General features: G+C 39.2%; 1 protein-coding gene across 1 annotated transcript in view; it reads right to left on the bottom strand.

The window, feature by feature from the left end:
• Nucleotides 1–14: 14 nt before the first annotated feature.
• baz2bb (bromodomain adjacent to zinc finger domain, 2Bb) overlaps nucleotides 15–17,462 on the bottom strand; it is a 45,800-nt gene continuing 28,352 nt past the window's right edge. The window contains exons 9-39 of the mRNA XM_029531006.1: nucleotides 16,876–16,937; nucleotides 16,327–16,787; nucleotides 15,862–16,152; nucleotides 14,942–15,002; nucleotides 13,890–13,998; nucleotides 13,631–13,732; nucleotides 12,997–13,207; nucleotides 12,562–12,654; nucleotides 12,430–12,491; nucleotides 12,074–12,139; nucleotides 11,180–11,245; nucleotides 10,706–10,750; nucleotides 10,438–10,470; nucleotides 9,408–9,473; nucleotides 8,950–9,090; nucleotides 8,141–8,395; nucleotides 7,083–7,306; nucleotides 6,511–6,585; nucleotides 6,162–6,396; nucleotides 5,994–6,056; nucleotides 5,754–5,898; nucleotides 4,946–5,637; nucleotides 4,441–4,723; nucleotides 4,132–4,287; nucleotides 3,847–4,001; nucleotides 3,430–3,635; nucleotides 3,015–3,147; nucleotides 2,491–2,637; nucleotides 1,989–2,275; nucleotides 1,546–1,689; nucleotides 15–1,452 (exon numbers count right to left, since the gene is read on the bottom strand). Coding sequence (XP_029386866.1) covers nucleotides 1,305–1,452; nucleotides 1,546–1,689; nucleotides 1,989–2,275; nucleotides 2,491–2,637; nucleotides 3,015–3,147; nucleotides 3,430–3,635; nucleotides 3,847–4,001; nucleotides 4,132–4,287; nucleotides 4,441–4,723; nucleotides 4,946–5,637; nucleotides 5,754–5,898; nucleotides 5,994–6,056; nucleotides 6,162–6,396; nucleotides 6,511–6,585; nucleotides 7,083–7,306; nucleotides 8,141–8,395; nucleotides 8,950–9,090; nucleotides 9,408–9,473; nucleotides 10,438–10,470; nucleotides 10,706–10,750; nucleotides 11,180–11,245; nucleotides 12,074–12,139; nucleotides 12,430–12,491; nucleotides 12,562–12,654; nucleotides 12,997–13,207; nucleotides 13,631–13,732; nucleotides 13,890–13,998; nucleotides 14,942–15,002; nucleotides 15,862–16,152; nucleotides 16,327–16,787; nucleotides 16,876–16,937 — 5,217 coding nt within the window. The 3' untranslated portion in view covers nucleotides 15–1,304. The remainder of the gene's footprint in view (nucleotides 1,453–1,545; nucleotides 1,690–1,988; nucleotides 2,276–2,490; nucleotides 2,638–3,014; nucleotides 3,148–3,429; nucleotides 3,636–3,846; nucleotides 4,002–4,131; nucleotides 4,288–4,440; nucleotides 4,724–4,945; nucleotides 5,638–5,753; nucleotides 5,899–5,993; nucleotides 6,057–6,161; nucleotides 6,397–6,510; nucleotides 6,586–7,082; nucleotides 7,307–8,140; nucleotides 8,396–8,949; nucleotides 9,091–9,407; nucleotides 9,474–10,437; nucleotides 10,471–10,705; nucleotides 10,751–11,179; nucleotides 11,246–12,073; nucleotides 12,140–12,429; nucleotides 12,492–12,561; nucleotides 12,655–12,996; nucleotides 13,208–13,630; nucleotides 13,733–13,889; nucleotides 13,999–14,941; nucleotides 15,003–15,861; nucleotides 16,153–16,326; nucleotides 16,788–16,875; nucleotides 16,938–17,462) is intronic.

The raw sequence follows: 17,462 nt of genomic DNA, 5'->3' as shown, positions 1-17,462 counted from the left end.
TACTGAGCAGCAGTGCATTGGCATTAATGTTTTAATGTCACTCCAGTGGAGTCATATGGTAATAATGTAAGGCATTTCTTGACATATATACTTGTATAGATAAAAATAAGCCTAAGAAGGGTAAAACAGTGAGCGCCAATTTGGAGTGTTATGTAGAAAAACGGGTTTATTTTGTCTGTGTCACACATCCACTGTTAAAAAATATTCCTATAAAAGTTCCTACTGATTTCATAATATTTATAATAAAATACAGTCCCTTCTTGTCCTCCAAATTCCGCTGTCTTACAATGTCTCCAGTGGACCATGACTGTGTCAGACTCCATGCTGGGTTAAAGCTCAGTGCAGGTTCCATATCTGTCCACTACAGGAAGTCTGACAAGACTGTGGTGGAGGGAAAGGCTCAGAGATAACACACACTACGCACCAGATCAAGCTGGTTCAAAGGAAAAGCTCTTAAGAATTAGATAGCTTGTGTGAGGGTTTCTTACAGTGTATTGTGCAGGCCACATATACAGTACACACACTTGAAGTATTAAGAAAAACAAACCCACTGTTCAGAGGTCGGAGGTCAGGCACTACAGTACTGAGACCACAGCATTTGAGTGGACATTCAGCACTGTGTAGGACAGGTACTGACAACGTGGAGGTCATTTACAGTATTAAATGCTACAATCATCTTTATACATCGACAATAAATTCAACACAACTAACTTGTATGTACACACTATACATTTTACAAATAAGACATGAAAACTGAGACAGAAATGAATGCTGTACATGTGTCAGTGATACCTCCTTGCATTTCACACATTTAACTCACAAATGCAGATGAACAATAGTACTGCTGGCACCCTACAGTCACAACACTGTAAACTATTTTTTTTTTCCTTTTTTTTTGATTGGCTTGTTCAATACATACACAAAAACAATCTTTAGATTTTGTTAAAGCTATTTGCCATTTCCTAATTTTAATAGAAAAGACAAACATAAATTGAAAATAAATATACATTTACACAAAGCTATACTGCAATACTGATGATAAAAAAAGTCTGACCTATCTACAGTGGCAATCTTTCAATACAATACTGAGTCTAAAAGTCAGTGTATTTTGACAGAAAACTGTATTGCACTTGAAGACAGTAATTTATAATTTTTTCCCCAGCAGATACAGCAAGAATGTTTGTCTTGTCACAATGCACATAAATGTATGCTGATTTAGTTTGACAGGTGAGGAGAATGTGTCCAACACCATTCACAAAGTCTGATATGTAGAAACTTTAGCAGGAAGTCAGCACTTTAATTTTTTATTTCAGCAGTTCGGTCCATCGTTTGTCAAAGAATCTCCTCATGCTGTGGCCAGCTCGTCCAATTTCAGAATCATCTTCATTGAATTTTTCACAGTTATCAAACACCAGGTTTACGTCAATGATGAAAGTCTCCAAATTTGAGTACCTGCAATTATTATAAATTATTTCAATTTCTAGAAAACATGAAACAAATAGAAAACATTTAAAATCCATCAACGCAACTGCAAAACAAACATACTGGTTGGTGGTAAGTTTGTCTCTGATGGTGGAGAAGTCCATGGGCTTCTTGATGACTTTCCTGTATCCAGGCACAGCTTTAAGGTTGACTGGAGTGAGGAAGGGCCAGGCATCCTGATGGCCCTCTAGCTCGGCCAGCAGCTCTCTGCAGGAAACAGGCAGCAAACACAGTTGAACCCTTTGCACTACAGATTTAATTGCAGTTTGGCTTCACCTGTTTGAGAACATGTTTGAAACATTGTTATCAGATTTTTTTCATCTCTTGATTTCTGAGGTTTGGCATGGAATTAAATGAAATGAAGAAGAGATTCATAACCGAACAAGGATGATTGTTTTGTACGCGTTTTAGGAGTTCCAATTTCTACAAATTCCAATTTTCTTAACTATAACGAGATAAAATAAATGCATGTCCTATGCATACATGGAGTATCTGTTCATACCTACCGACACACTGCCAACCCATTTGTGTTGTCTTTAGCCATTTTGGCTTTTTTTGTGTAGTGGACCGGGCTGTCATGGTTGGCTTGGGAGCTGGTCGGGCTTTCCTCTCTTTTCCTTTTCTTAAACTCCTTGATACCCTTCTTTGGCACACTGTTGCTGCTGGCAGCCTCCTCTTTGATGAGCTCTCCTAGCACAGATGGTTTACTATTTCGTTTTACCTCACTGCTCTTCTTCCCTCCTCCAGCCGTTCGGCTCGGTTGCTTCTTGCTCCGGGGGGAATGACCACTTTCCTGAAAGATGTAACACAGAAATGACTGGTGCACAGCCTCCGAAAAACTTCACGTTCAAATCAGTTCATTGTCTGTGTATATGTGAATTGTCATTTCTCAATTACACAATGTGAGGCCCTTTACGATGACAGGACACAAAAAAAACATAAGATTTGGTTAAATGAAAGACAAAAGAGAGCTCTGTGAAAAATACAGTCAGCACATGCATTGTGTACCTTTGTAACACAAGTGGGACAAAACCAGTCACCATCAGGCACTGTGGTAATCTTGGGCTTATGGCAGTATGTGTGGCAGCCTTTGTCGCAGCCATCACATAGTAGGAGCAGTTCTCCATTATCCCCCTTGTGACAGATTTGGCAGTGCTGGAAGCAACAAAATACTTGCTGTTAAAAATGATATAGATAGAGATAATGTACCTCTGTATGTCCCTTTAAGAACAATGCATCTTGTAGATTAACTGTATTCTTGATACTAAAATCTGACATAAGTCTTTTCAAATCTGACAAAAATTTTCTTAACCATTGGATCATTTAGTATTTATATGTCAAAATGAGATGTCATGCAACCGCAAACCACTCCTTGAACATCATATGAAGGGGAATTTGTGAATACACACAAATCCGTCTTTAAATTGAGTTTATAATGAAACTTGGAAAAAAAAAAAAAATGCAAAAAACTAAACAAACTAATCCTTTATGGAGAGAGAAAGGGAGTTAGAGAGAAATGAGGCATAACTAACCAATTTCATGATGGTCCGTTCCCAGGCGATGGATTTTTGCAGCTGCTGAATGCAGAGTGACAGCTGAGCTGAGCTGCGCACTTCACCGAGAGCTTTACGCCATAACCTCATCCCAGGAGCCACCTCATCCTCACTGGAAATCAAATGCAAGTTAAGTTTATCACACTGGATTAGAACAGTCAATAAATGAACAAAAAATAAATAAATAAAATAATTCAGAGAAAAACTATCTTAAGTAGTTTTAGACAGCAATGCCTTGTGTAAAATTAAGTACAAATTGTATATTGAACGTTGAATCTTAATTGCTTTCCCTGTTTTACACAACTTCTCCTATGGAAACAGTCATTGTGGCATTATCTAATCTCTCTGAATATTTGTATCAGTGACTGGAAGATTAAGGTTCCTCTTCAGCTACCTTCGGTCAATGTTCCTCTCCAGCTCTGCCAGTCTAGTGACAGCTATATCAAGAGGATTGTTGGGCCAACGCAGCACAGTCCCAGGAAGTTGTTCTGGGCTGGATTCTATCTGAAGCTTGGTATCTGAAGCTGAAGGAGAGAGAAACTTGTGCTCACGATAGACCAGGTCCTCCCTTTCTGACTGGGGCTCAGGTTGCATCCAGCCCTGAGGGACACAGTAAAATTTGCCCATTGCAATGCAGCGTTTGGTGACAAAGCGGTGTACCTTCATATGCGTAAGGGACACTCGAGTCAATCCCAGAAAATGCCTGAGAAATACTCATGAGATTGCATCTGAAAGCCATTTGGAGAAAACATATTTCTCAATTAAATTGAGTTGAAAATAGATGATAAGCAGAGGGTTTCCTTGCTTGTACCTTGATCTGCAGGCCAGCAGAGATGACTTTCCTCTCTAGATCCTCAACCTGCTGCAGCAGGCTGATATCAACCTCCATGGCCTGCTCCTCAACACACCAACTCTCTACTGTCTTCTCATTCACCTCCTGCTTCTCGAGCTCTGCCACATTTATAGCTGTCCCACAGATACATGCAAGCATTAGGGCAAACAACTTCTTTAAAAGCATAAATCCACAAATGCTTCTTTTTAAATGATTTGATGTCTGTTGTGTCATGACTTAATAAATTCGAGGAGAGAGACACACCATCATTGCTGTTGTCACAGAGCTGGGACATGTACTCCATATGTTTCTGGAGCTGTTTCTGCAAGACCTTCTCTCTGATCCCTCGGCTATGGAGGGCCTTGATCAGACTGTGCAGTTCCTGCATGTCTGACACTCGCCACCAACCATGCAGCATATCTGCCAACAAACATGCCATAGATGTAAAAGCTATTGTCATACATTTTTGTATAATTGAGTGACAGTCAACACCGCACGTATTCTAGTAATGTGCAGGCAGTGAATATCTTTAGTATATTTCACTCATGAGAACAGACAACAGGCCATTATTACCCTCAGGGATTGGCTGAGGTCTAGGGTAGTCCTGGGTCTTGGCCACCTCCATAGCAGGGAATGAAGCACAAGGGGGCTTCTCATTCAGGGCTTCTGGGGTTTTGTTGACAGTGTTGTTATTCAGCATGAGAAGGTCCCTGTCCCCATTGCTCTCTGCATGCTGGGAGGCCAGATTCAGCACAAGGGGGAAGGAAGTGCCAGGAAAGGGCAGGCTGGGAGTTTTCACTGTACTGGACACGTCACACAGTGCCATCCCGCTTTGAAGACTGTCAGGTTTTACTTGCTGAGAGGGAGAACACACAGATAATTTATTTCTCTACTGCGTGATGTATAAAGACAAATGCAGTCACAGAGCTAAGAATTTCTCAGATTAGTAACACAGGTAAATAGTCATGTAATGCAGACTAATACTTGTCTAATACTACAAAAACATGTCACATTACTGAAAAAGCACACCTACGTAACTGTTGTTGAAACAGCTAAAGCATTATTGTTATTCACCAACCTGAAGGACAGAGAACTGCACGTTATTGATCCCAGCAGGAGTCTTGTAGCTGGCTGTAGCTAAGGGATTAGGGGAGAGAGAGGATGGGGATTTGGTGCTTATGGTCTGTGGAGAAGAGGAGGATGCTGGGGGACTGGAGCTAGAGGTGACTGAGGACTCATCACAAGGAGAGCGAGGCAGGAGGCTAAACCACTGGCTGCTTTTCTCATTCAGCATTTTGGAAAGTTGGTCATCAGGGTGAGGGATGCAGGTCATCCAGGGACTGCTTTTGAAATGGGGGGCACTGAGCAGACATGGCACTGAAGTATCCGTTTTGTCAATGAACCCCTGTTGAGGAGTTGCAGGCAGTGGGCTGTGAAATATTCCTGTTTGAGTGGTAGGATGTGAGGGATAGGATGCAGTGGTAGGAACTGTAGCAGAATGGCTGCTCTGACTGTTGTAAGAACTGATGTCTAAACCTCTAACCACTTTAGCTAGTTCAAGGAATTTGCTTGATAGGGAACCAGGTTTCTGGAGGAAGAGATTGAGACCGCCTTTGTCCTGTTGGCTCTTTGGTGTGGATGTATCACTGTCTGTGCTCTGTGCTGGGATGGATACCACAGGCTTTGTTGTCTCTTCCAGATGCTCTTCCTTTATCTTAGTCACCTGAGCCATCTCTTGTCTTTCCCTCTCTTTCTCAACCTCCTCATAACCTAAGAAATATCAATATAAGAGGGTTAACATGGAGAAAATGCACCAAAAACATTCAAATTTATATCATGCATGTGTAGACAATAATAAAAACTGAGCTATCAGATTGGGTTTGCACCTTCGCCACTTTCCATGCCTTCGATAAAGATGCCCCCACACTGAGGAAGGATCCAGTAACACCTCCTGTAGCGATCCTGTCCAATCATCATGGACCGCAGCAAGTGAGATGAATCAAACAGCTTCTGGCTGATCTGACTCTGTTGCTAAAGGAGACAGCAAGTACAAGAGGTTGAACTATAATGTATTAAATTCATTGATCAGTTGCTGTTGAGATAAAATGGTAAAATGTGAAATTCACCTTATATGTTTTCTCAATTTGTTTTTCCAGCTCTTCCATGCTGACTGTGTGTACACTATCGTCCTAGATGAAACGATCTCATTAGTGAGAGCCAGTGGAGCAGCTGACATTTACTGCAAAACTGAATTAGCTGCTGGCAAGAGTAAAACGCATTGTGCTGTTACTGACCTCTTCTTCGCATATCTCCGCTTTCTTTCCTTTTTTCCCGCCTGAATCATCATCGTCCTCATCATCATCCTCTCCCTGGTCCTCACTGTCGTCATCCTCATCCTCTTCTTCTTCACTCTCTCCTTCTTTCCTCTTGCATTTACTTCTGGCAGTGGGGATGACACAGGTGTGGACATCCTCTCCTCCCACACTGTTGTCTCTCTTGCCTGTCCTCTTACCATGGATGCTTCTCAGCCTTTGAAGTCAAAATGGACAGAAACTTATAGGTTGTCTCAGCATAACTGTCTTATTCACTACAAAGTATATTCCATTATATTCACTGAACATTTTGGATGAGGTATGTACTCACTTGCGAAGCTTTCCCTCAACAACCCAAATATCCTTCCTCAGGATGGTCATGTGATCTATGTTTTTGTCGATCTCACTGCAACAAATCATGTTGGAAAAGATGTTTCTTTGATCTTTGTATATAATAAATGTATGGAACATTTAGACAACACTATAGTGCGCACCAGATTTGCTTCCGGAACTGATGAAAAATTGACAACATGTAGGTTGATGCAACCTGGTGAAACTGATCATGGTTTGACATATTCCTTCTGATACTCATTTCATCAAAATTTAAGCTTGTATGAATAAAATAAGTCAACATTTCCTGCTCTCAGGCAAAGAGTTTAACTTGTGTACTTCTGGCACATACGAATCACTCCAGTTCATTCAAACAGTTTTACAAGACAACAATGATTTATATCACCATATTCCTGAAAAGGATCATGTTTAATTTTAGTACGAGTCCAATTTCATTTACAGGCTGCAAAAACTGAGAAATTGTGTAATAATAATTGTGTAAATGTATGTAATGTGACTAAAAGTAAAAGCCAAAAATAAAAGATCAGCAACAAAAGCAAGCAGATCCCTCACCTGGTCACAGCTTTACTACAACAGAGCTCATTAACCAGGAATGCTAGCATGGAGGCCTTCTGACACGGAGTATGGGCCTGAAAAGCTTTAGTCTTGAGACTGAAAGCCAGAGCAGACAGATCTGTCTGTTCACAGTTGCTCTCCATGTAGATCTGCAGGATTTCGGACACATTGTCTCGATCGATCTCCACATTAGTCAAGTAGTCCCCCAAGCTTGTTTTGTTCTAAAAGAAAATGGTTAAAAGGATGAAGTTGAGTCACAGCGTTCATCAGTTGTATTTTTTTTTCCCTATTTAGCCAAGGATTTTTTCTTTCCTTAAGGAAATAGGGTGACAGTGGGAGTCTATTAGCACGAAGCAATTATCTCTTCTTGATGCTAAGTGGATCTGGGACAGTTGGACGGTTATGAACATGCATAATGTTTACGTCGATTGTGAAGCCATGCATTGTCTTTAGGTGTTTGTAGATGCAGAAGAACACAACAGCCTGAGACAGTTTCTTATGATGAGCAAGATTATACTGAATCAAGTAAACAGACTATATCTTATGTTTAAACCACAATTATAATCAATCAAACTGAGCCTAAAACACTTACATACAGTAAAATGTTTAATGGGAGCTGTAATTGTGCTGTTACCAGGGTCCCCCATACTTATTAATCCATAATGTCTCTGCTCTTACATTTCCTTAAATATCTTGAATAACTCCTTCCTATGTTTTTTTCCTATGTGTTGGTAAATTAGTAGTGTAGTCTAATTAAGTAAATTAAAGTGTCGTCACACATTTCATATATATGTAAGCATCCATGTATAATTGAAAGTGCAAAAAGCATTTGAAATTCAACAACCGCACAAATAATAGTAGGAAGTTTTTCCTTGCCACTGTTGCCAAGTGCTTGCTCATCGGGGGATCTGTTGGGTCTCTTTAAATAAATTTATAAAGAGTTTGGTCTAGACCTGCTCTATATGTAAAGTGCCTTGATGTAACTTTGTTATGATTTGGCGCTATACAAATAAATCTGATTTGATTTGATTTGAATAGTTAACAATGACACTCACCTTGTGACCTGCAGGAACACCAGGATCACACAAAGCTGCAGAGAGCATGCTCACCAGCAGGTCCTGCACCTTGGCCATATTGTCCCCGATATTGAGTAACCCTTCTTGAAGGTCACTTAGGCTGAGGATGTTTGAATTCATGTCTAATCTCAGGACCTTTCCAAAGCTGCGCAGAAACTGTAGCACCATCAGGCAGTTAGAGAAAGTATTTCCTGGTAAGACCAGACCAGGGATACGTGACAAATCTGGAAGCCGCTGGAGAGAGATAGATTATCTATTTTTACCTTCAGCACTTTTCATTGATAATTATTTAACTACCCACTGTACTACCAACCAGTACTTTTCATAATATTAATACCATGAATTGCAGTTTGTTTTTTTGTTTTATGGAGTTTACAGAAAAGTGTCTGACCAAAGGACTTGCTTTATATTAATTTGTTTCATTGGCTTGTTAAGAGACCAAGAATTTCTTGACTACAATCAAAACATTAGTCATATTTGGTATTCTAATTCGGCAGCCACTTTTGACCCTACATCTTTTTTTATCTTTGTCAATTACAGATTAGTTTAGTGATATTAAGCACCTATCTTTCTATATCTGGTCAGTGAACAAATGAAAACATAAACCTATCAAAAGCTACCCTGCCTATAGCTCTGACAGTGATTATACTGATTGATTTTCAAAAAAATCCCTGGCCTGGTAGAAGATCTAATCTTTCCAGACATATCTACTCCACAGATGGAGACTGTCTGTAGCAATTTATATGGACTCATTTTCATCTGCCAACAGCTCCACAATGTGTGAATACCTTATGATCTGCTAAACACATGTCTTCATTTGGCTTCTTCAGCTCCTTTGCTTTTTCCAGTTCCAGTCTTCTGAGCTCTAGTTTCCTTGCCTTGTTTAACCGTTTCTCATCCTTCTTCTCTTTCTTCAGACGTGCTTTTTCCTGCAGTCAAGGAAATAGAAACTATAATTTGCAGTTCTGCTTTGTACTGTTGCTGGTTCAAATGATGTACATTTCTATTACGTACAGTGCACACATTAAAAACAAATCACATCCTCAATTACTACTACTACAGTGTTAATTATCAAAAATAGATAAATTGTCCAAAGACTTAAAACATTAAAGTAAGCTAAAAGCCATCTATCTTTCATGTGAAATTATAAATATTTAAATAAGAGATACAATAAAAACACATAGCTAACAACTGGATTAAAAAATGATCAAAAAAAAAAAACAAAAGCCAATCAGCAGTTACTCACCTCTGCCTTCTTACGAGTCTCCACTGCCTTCATGAGCATCATGTGCTGCCTGCGTCTTTCCCTCTCCTAGTGGAGCACAGGCACACAGTTTCTATTCCAGTTACAGTTTTGCTTATTTTATAAAGAGAAATAGGGCTCAGTATATGAAGCACCTGGCATGCAGAGTGGAAGATGCAGCACTGGTCACTGTTTGGCATAATCAAAGGTTGCTCATTGTACAATAGTTTTTATGTAAAAGATACATAATCCATTGCATAGTCATTACAGTAAATGGAGCACAACGGTTAACAAAAAGCACATGAGAAGATTGCTGCATACAGATAGCACAAGCTCAAAGACACAAACAGCCATTGTTAATGTGAACATGGTGTCAAGCAGCAAACTGAAAGCTGGTGAAGGCCAATTTTCACAGCTGTTAAAGTAGCAAGCAAAAGAATGAGTAGATTTTCAATCAACTAACAAGCATCATATGAAACAATGAAAGTATCCTAGGGTAAAATTTTAAATGATTAAAATTTAACTCCAATCATTGTCAAAAATAAGCTATGGAAGAAATACCAGAAACACCCATATCTTCAAAAAAATAAATATCAAATTTGTACGCACAGGGGAAACTGATGAAGAATAAACAATGAATTTTCCCTCCATTAAGTCAGTGGTGTATATCACTGGCAAAAGTACAAACTGTTATATGACTCAGAAAATTAATGAGGAAAGCCATCTACCATACAATAGAGAAAAGGGCATCCAACTTCATTTTAGTACAAAACAGAAATTACTGAAAAGCTATTGGGTCATCAGAGACTTTTCAATCCTGGAGTCACAACGTTTTTTGATCTTTGGAAGGTAATAAGTGTGTATTCTCTGAGAGAAAAATAGCACAGATAAATGCAGCACAGTGTTCTGGAAAAGCCATGCAGAAGGATGTAGTATGACTGCAGCCAATGCTACGCTTGATGCAAACCGTGATGGAAACCATTTATCATAGTACATTCACAGTATGTTGTTAAATGTACAGAAACAAACATACCCATACCATATCTAGTCTATGCCTCTCCAACTCCTGGTAGAAACAGTTAGCAAAGTAATACAAAAGAGAAAAGTTACACACACAAAATATATAAAACAATGCAAGAAGAATGCAACTTGAAGAGAGCTAGAATTAAAATAAACTGGAGAAACCAGGACAGGGTATATTGTGGAGGATATACATATTATGAATAGAGACCATCCCCAAAACACTCCAAAAACACATGTGGCTGGTGTTCAAGTAATGTGGTCGTGAGTAAACTACCCACCTGGTGCTTCAATATGACAGCTTGTAGTCTTCGCAATTCCTTTTCCTTTAGGAAAGAAAAAGATTAGTTCAATGAGAGACCAAAACATATTTACACTAATTTATAATTTTAAAAGCATACAGAAATGGTTGGCCTTCTGATCCTACACACCAGCAACCTAAAAAAGAATTCTTGGTCTGTTGGCTTTATTAATTGAGCTAATGTGAAAAAGAAAAAGAAAAAGAAAAAAAAAAAAACAACAACAACATGTATTTGCAGTGATAAACCAAGGCCAGGAAAGCTGCTTCTGCATCAACAGGCAGTACAATGGAGCAAAAACATTACAGGGCAGACAAACAAAAGAGTGAGCGTGGGGGACATATGGGACATTTGTGGCAGTTGAACAATAGAATGGGCTGTAGGAAACAGGTAGGAAGTAAGAAGTAGAAAACAGTCACGAAAACACTGTTTACACATAAATCTCATCTAACTCACCTTGTTTCGTTTCTCAGCCTCCAATATTCTGGCATTGGCAGCTTCTTCTTTTTTTTTTCTTTTAGCCTGGGCATGCAAAAAAATGTATGAAGTTTATTAACAGTAGCGAGTGATGTAATCATTCAAAACACACATAGTATTCAAGTTACAATAAAGCTTTGATTAAAATGATATTTAATTGGGAAAGCATTGTATTGCTAATTAAAATCAAGAGCTCTAATATTAAAATAATTACATTATTACAGTTCAATGTTGTATTGAATATCTATAAATTTGGTATATTTGTAAAATTACTCTTTTAATCGGTTTCACAGTTAATGCTGTCAGTAGAAAATACAAAAAGCTAAATAGAGCCATTGGCTCACTGACAAAATCAAACATATTGAAATCTTAATGATTATCCCTTCCTATTAACACTCAAAACACAAAATGGCTGTGGCAAGTACAGTTATTACAAGCAGTGAGTTAGAATAAATTAAGCAACATTTCGATCAGTAATCATAGCCCCAATGAAATCCTGCTAAGAGCTGCTTGCCAAGCGTGTCAACTGAAATTTGATTTATAAAAGCTAAAATAATTCACAGCCTCTATTACTGACAGAATGCAAAGTAGGTTTTTCACATGGCCATGGTAAACTGTGGGCCACCTTTTACTTAATGAAATACTGTATTTTGTATTAAGCTCCATCACCGTGTGAGGAGATTTTCATATTCAATGGCACTTTTGTAAAAACCAATTAAGCATTAGTCACATGTACTCACTGGATGTGACCAAAAGTGGGATGAAATAATTTAGGAATAAGCCTTTGGTTGGCTTACTTAAAAAAAAAAAAATCCTATCAACAGCAGAAAGGAAGTGTTTTAGAATGTTTCTGCAATAACTTTCAGGACGAACCTCCAGAATTTGCTGTGCACGGAGTTCCTTCTCCATACGAACTTGCTGAATGCGCTTGATCTTCTCCTGGTAAAAGGATGAGGGCAAGATCAAATGAATTAACTGTTAAGTCATGCATGTTATAGTGAGGAGGAGGGTAGTAGGGTGTGGGGTGAAGAAGTACAGTGGGCCTATGCAGATGAGGAAGGAGCAGTATTCTGAAGCACAGCAACTTCCTTGTAGAATTTCAAAGCAATTCAACTGTGCTTCAAACCTCTTCACCTTGGAGTGCACAAAATCTGAATACACAACAGAACAGAGTAGTCTTTAAGCTCTGGATGTAGAGTACAATAACACAGGCAAAGTAAACCCCTTACTTGCTGTTTGAGAATCTTCATCTGCTCTCTCCTTTTCCGCCTCTCTTCAGCAGCCATAATTGCTGGAAAACACAAACAAATTAAGCCTTCACGCAGAAAATGAACTGGAGTTAGAGAAGTTAAACTGTTTACCCTGTTGCTTCTTGGCCTCCTTAGCTGCTTGTGCCACAGCCTGCTTCTCCAGTTTTCTCATCAATTTGATCTGGGCTGCCTGTCGAGCTATTTCTGCAACAGGACATAAAATATGGAATAGTTACTCAATAAATCCTTTAAAATAACCTCCAGAGAAAATGCTTGTCATTTTTGCACCAATCCACGATAAAAGGTACAAAACGGCCTTGACTGTTCTTAGTATGAACATTCTAAGATGTGTGAAATCGTCCCAGCTTGGAATGAGGGACCACCACCAAAATATTTTCCGAACTGATTTAGACAGCAAAAAATTCTTAGTTTGGAAAAAAATGACTCGTAGCAACATCTGATACAACATAGAGGCCAATCTGAGCAGGTGTTTTATGTTTGTCATTAAACAGCTACAGCTAAAATATTCCTGAAATCTAAACTGACCTTGAGCTTCCAGTTTGCGCAACAGCTTGGCATTGTTGACATCTTGTAAGGTATTTTCACCAACATTTAGAGGATGAGCATTACATTTTTGTGCCCCAATGCCATCGCCTTTCAGCTGGTGCTCAGACTTCAAGCGGCGGCTGCGCCTCCCATCCATTGCTATTATACAGGGAGTGATCTCCTCCTCTGCCAGCAAGAACCACTGGACGCCCTGGTGACATAAAGCAGAGGGAACAAATAAAATAATATCTTTCCCGACTGGATCATTAGCGATGCAAGTTTGTATTTTTCCTGCAACTATATCAGTAACCGTTACTAGTTTGATTATTGGAATTGAAATACTTGCATTTTGACAACATTGCCTGGGGGTTTTCAAGAAAAAAGATATTGGCACCGCTTGGTATTACTGCAGTCTGCATTGTATGTTCATGATGTGTGTCAATCAAATTCCAACACTGGCAGATTGAGTTACTGGTATTTCTAATTTTCGATCTATGATCATTAAATAACTGTTGCTATTCTTCAGTGAATCAATATGAATTCTGGATAAGATTACACTATGATGAAATACCATGTAACAGAAGTTGTGTTTTGGAGGTCCTTTAAGAAAAACACTTGATGTAGTCATATTTACCTCTGGACTTTCTCTGGCTTCATAAAAGTCACCAACTTTAATTTTCGTACTGAAGCTGAAGTTATCCCTTGAGATTTCAGTTATTCCATTGCGCAGTAGGTACTGCAGACAGACAAAAAACACAAAATGCATGGGCGTGATGTCTGGTCAAATGTTGCAATTTAGTGCTATATCAGTATGTGATATATATGATAAAAATAATTTAAAGCTTTCAATCTGCAGGTATTTCCAATACAACCAAATGCCCACGTTGATTCACCTTCATTACATCTGGATACTGACGCAGCTTCTTCCCACATGGGGCAAAGTAAGCTACCTCCCCTTGCAAACGACCTGCCACAGTCCTGATTCGGGTCTCTCTTTGCCACCTGGAAAAAAAAAATACAAAAATGGTACCACATCATTAAAAATACTGTTTTTACAACTGTATCTACTGAATATATATCTTAAAAGCTAAAATATTCCAGCATAGAGTTCCTTCCAGTCATCAAGCAATGTAATGGATATCTGTACAGTTTTTTGTGCAGTCTGTGACCCTTGCAGTAATCAGACTTCTAAATGGCCATTGGCCAAGTAGGGCAACTCCTTATTCCTCATGAGCTCCACAGGAGAGCAGCCATAGCTTACAGAATAGACATATACAGTCTGCTCTCCCGGACAGAATAGGGGTTGAAATACAGTCTTGTGGCCTCTCTGCTTCCTGCGAACCTGCTGATGAAAAACATCCTGAGAAGATGAAAGCCCACTCTGAGTCAAGGCGGCAGAATTTGTGGGCAGAGTGCTGCTAATGTTGCATGTCTGTGTTGAAGCTGGATGCAATTAACCCCTTATGAGAAATGTTGGGCCTCATTTCATTTCCTGCTCATTCTTTCTTAATGCTCGAAACTGGGTTTTAAAAGCCCCCCTACAGGAAGGCAAGGATGGTTTTTGTGGTCTGCTCATACTCAGTCCTTAATGAAAGATGTCGCTTCCCACAAACCAGAAACGAGTGTAATGCTTTTTGAAACAACAGTATTTGATATGATTCATTTATTTACTAAATTTCTCAACACCATAGGTTCAATAAAACTCAACCAACTGTCTTTTGCATGTATCAAATGCATAGAGAGGCATCTCCACAATAGAAGTTGCCCATAGATGACCTTTTAGAAAAGGTCGCTAGTCAGCCCTCAGTGAGCTGACATTTAACTATAACACCAACTGTATAAGCACAAACAATATAGTTATGTGACAGCAAGGACAAATGGGACATGGCCAGGCGAACCAATCAGTGAGTTTCCTTTAATATGAAGTGCATGCACAATAGCTCACCCAAACTCAAGAGGCAATCGTAGAACTCGCTCATCTGTCACTCTTCTCCTCCTTCCTGATCCTGAAAATGAGAGAAATTACTCAACGCTTTTGCATAAATAGCTGCAAACCCTTAGCATGTTTACTGGGACACACCTTGGGAAAAATAAGGGGTGCCACATACTTGTTATCACATAAAACAAATAATTGTTTTATGAATGAAATTGCAAACTTTCTATCATGTGACAAGCTGGAATTTGTTCAGTACAGAAGTTACCTCAAGTCAAACATGAAGAGGTACAATATATCTGACAATTCATATTGTCACCTTTGTAGCAAGAAGCCTTCCCATTTATTGCATGCTCGTGAGCTGAGGGAATTATAGTATTGGTGGTGCAATTTTGTTTATTTTTAAGTTTGTAAAATGCCTCTTCAGGTTCAAGAGTAATTCAGAGCATATAGCTGCTATTATTCGCCGCCAAGACAAAATGGAACAAGAAATAAACATCTTCTCATTATGGAAACACAGAATTTAGTTCTGTTAGTAATATGCTAAATGACTCATTCAGGATCAGCTTTTTAAAACTCTGGTTTATTACAGCAAATGCTGCTGAAGATAATTAAAACAATGACAAACAAATTTCATTGCGAGAGATTGTTTCAAACTGGAACTACTGAGACATACATTTTGTATTTTCTTGTTCTCGTATTGGAAAAATAATATTTAAAGAATCCCATTCTTTAATATATTTAAAAATAATATATTATATAAATTTTTTCCACAGAAAGATATTTTTCTCAAAAACCATAAGCAAGGGACAAAACACCATGCTGTTTTATTCAATGTGAGACTAACACTTTTCTCAAGTCTGTAGAACCCATTAAAGAATGGATGTATTTGGTCTTTTAAAAAAAAAAAAAACAAAACAAGGATTTGTTACCTGGCAGTGGGGCAAATGTGGGGGATGGGGTGTTGTTGTTACTCAGGGGCGCCGAGCTGGTCAATGTGGTCGATGTGAGTAGACCACGAGGTATAACTGGTGGTTTGATGATATGCAGGTTAAGCAGGGAGCAGTTGGCTGAGAGGTTTGAGCTGGACTTGTGAGTAGACAACTTTGCTTTAACTACTTTCAGAGGAGTCCTTTCTGCATCGCTATCTGCCTCTGTCTCCCTGTGCTCTTTCATGTCTTTTTCAGAGCTATCAGAGTCACTCTCCAGATTGCTCTCTGACTCTGCAGGGAATTCCAGCGTGACAGAGGGAAAACAGAAAGAGCAGAAATAAAGTCTAATTAGCAATCTTCTCACAATCAAACCACCCAGAGCACAGCTAATTTCTAAAAGAAGCATCATATAACAGCATTTTTTTGCAAAGGCTTTTTTTGTTTATGAGATCATTTTAATCTAACCTGACAGACTACTTTCAGAATCCTCATCTTCAAGATCATCTTCGTCTTCATCGTCGTCATCAAAGTCTTCACCTACAGAGTCTGAGTCTGAGTCCTTGCTGCTGTGGATAGCAGACTCGCTACCTCTGACAAAGTCTATAGTTGGACAGGATGAATTGGATTTAAGCGGGCTCTTTCCTGTATGGAGAGATTTTGGGGTCTTGGTCCTCCTTGAACTGTGTGCAAGTCCTGATAAGGCAGCAGATTTAAGTGGTGAAGCAGAGCTGCTGGATGCTTCCTTGGAGCCAGTGCTCAAGTTGATGGGCATTGGGTAGGAAGGAGTGGTAGCTGCCAGAAGTGGCTTGCTGTTGGTGGTGCTGCTCTGGCCACGGGGCTTAGTGATGAGAGCCAGAGGGGCACTCTGAACTTCACAGTGAATTGCTCCATTCGGTCGATGGTTCAGGAACACACTGGCATCATTGCTGTGTGAGAGAGAAAGTAAATTACAACTCAACTTGTCTGACAATTATTTGTTAGGTGTCAAAATTGTATGCAGAATTTTTTAGCTACCAGTTCTGGCTGGAGGGTTGCAGAGAGAAAGTCTGCTTGAAAGAGTCCTTGGAATGGAAAGGCTAAACAAAAATAAAACAAAGGAAAAGAGGAAGTAATGACACAAACTGTCACTTACATTACATTACTGTGGGCTTTGAATGAAGGAATTTAAGGTGTAATAAGAGACAGGGACAATGAAGAGCAGGCCCAAAACTGTCAACAACAATGAGGAAAAAATGTCTGCTGTGGAAAAATATTTTCAAACTGTTTGGCTTCGTGCCATTGTATGACTTAAGCTGTCATCTTTTATTTGTTGCTATTGTCAAACTCTGGCAACCAAAAGCTGGTATTTAATGTACAATCATCATATGAATTTAAACCCTCTTGTTACACATTGCCACGTTTCCCCTCCTTCTCAGAAAAGTGACAATAATTGAGTCTTGTAAAAGAAGCTGATTTCTCTCTCTTGATAACGAACATCTTAAAGCATAACAGAGCTAATTGCTTGTCAGTTTTGAGAAGAATTCCCAATAGAGCTAAACGTCATGTTAGTCACTTTTTGTCACTTGTAGACTCAAGACTCATCTGGTGGTCAGACTCTTTTG

The sequence above is a fragment of the Echeneis naucrates genome, chromosome 21 (genome assembly GCF_900963305.1).
Source record: "Echeneis naucrates chromosome 21, fEcheNa1.1, whole genome shotgun sequence".
Lineage (NCBI taxonomy): Eukaryota > Metazoa > Chordata > Actinopteri > Carangiformes > Echeneidae > Echeneis > Echeneis naucrates.
The sequence above is the reverse complement of the archived record's forward strand: the minus strand, read 5'-3'. Positions and strand labels throughout refer to the sequence as shown.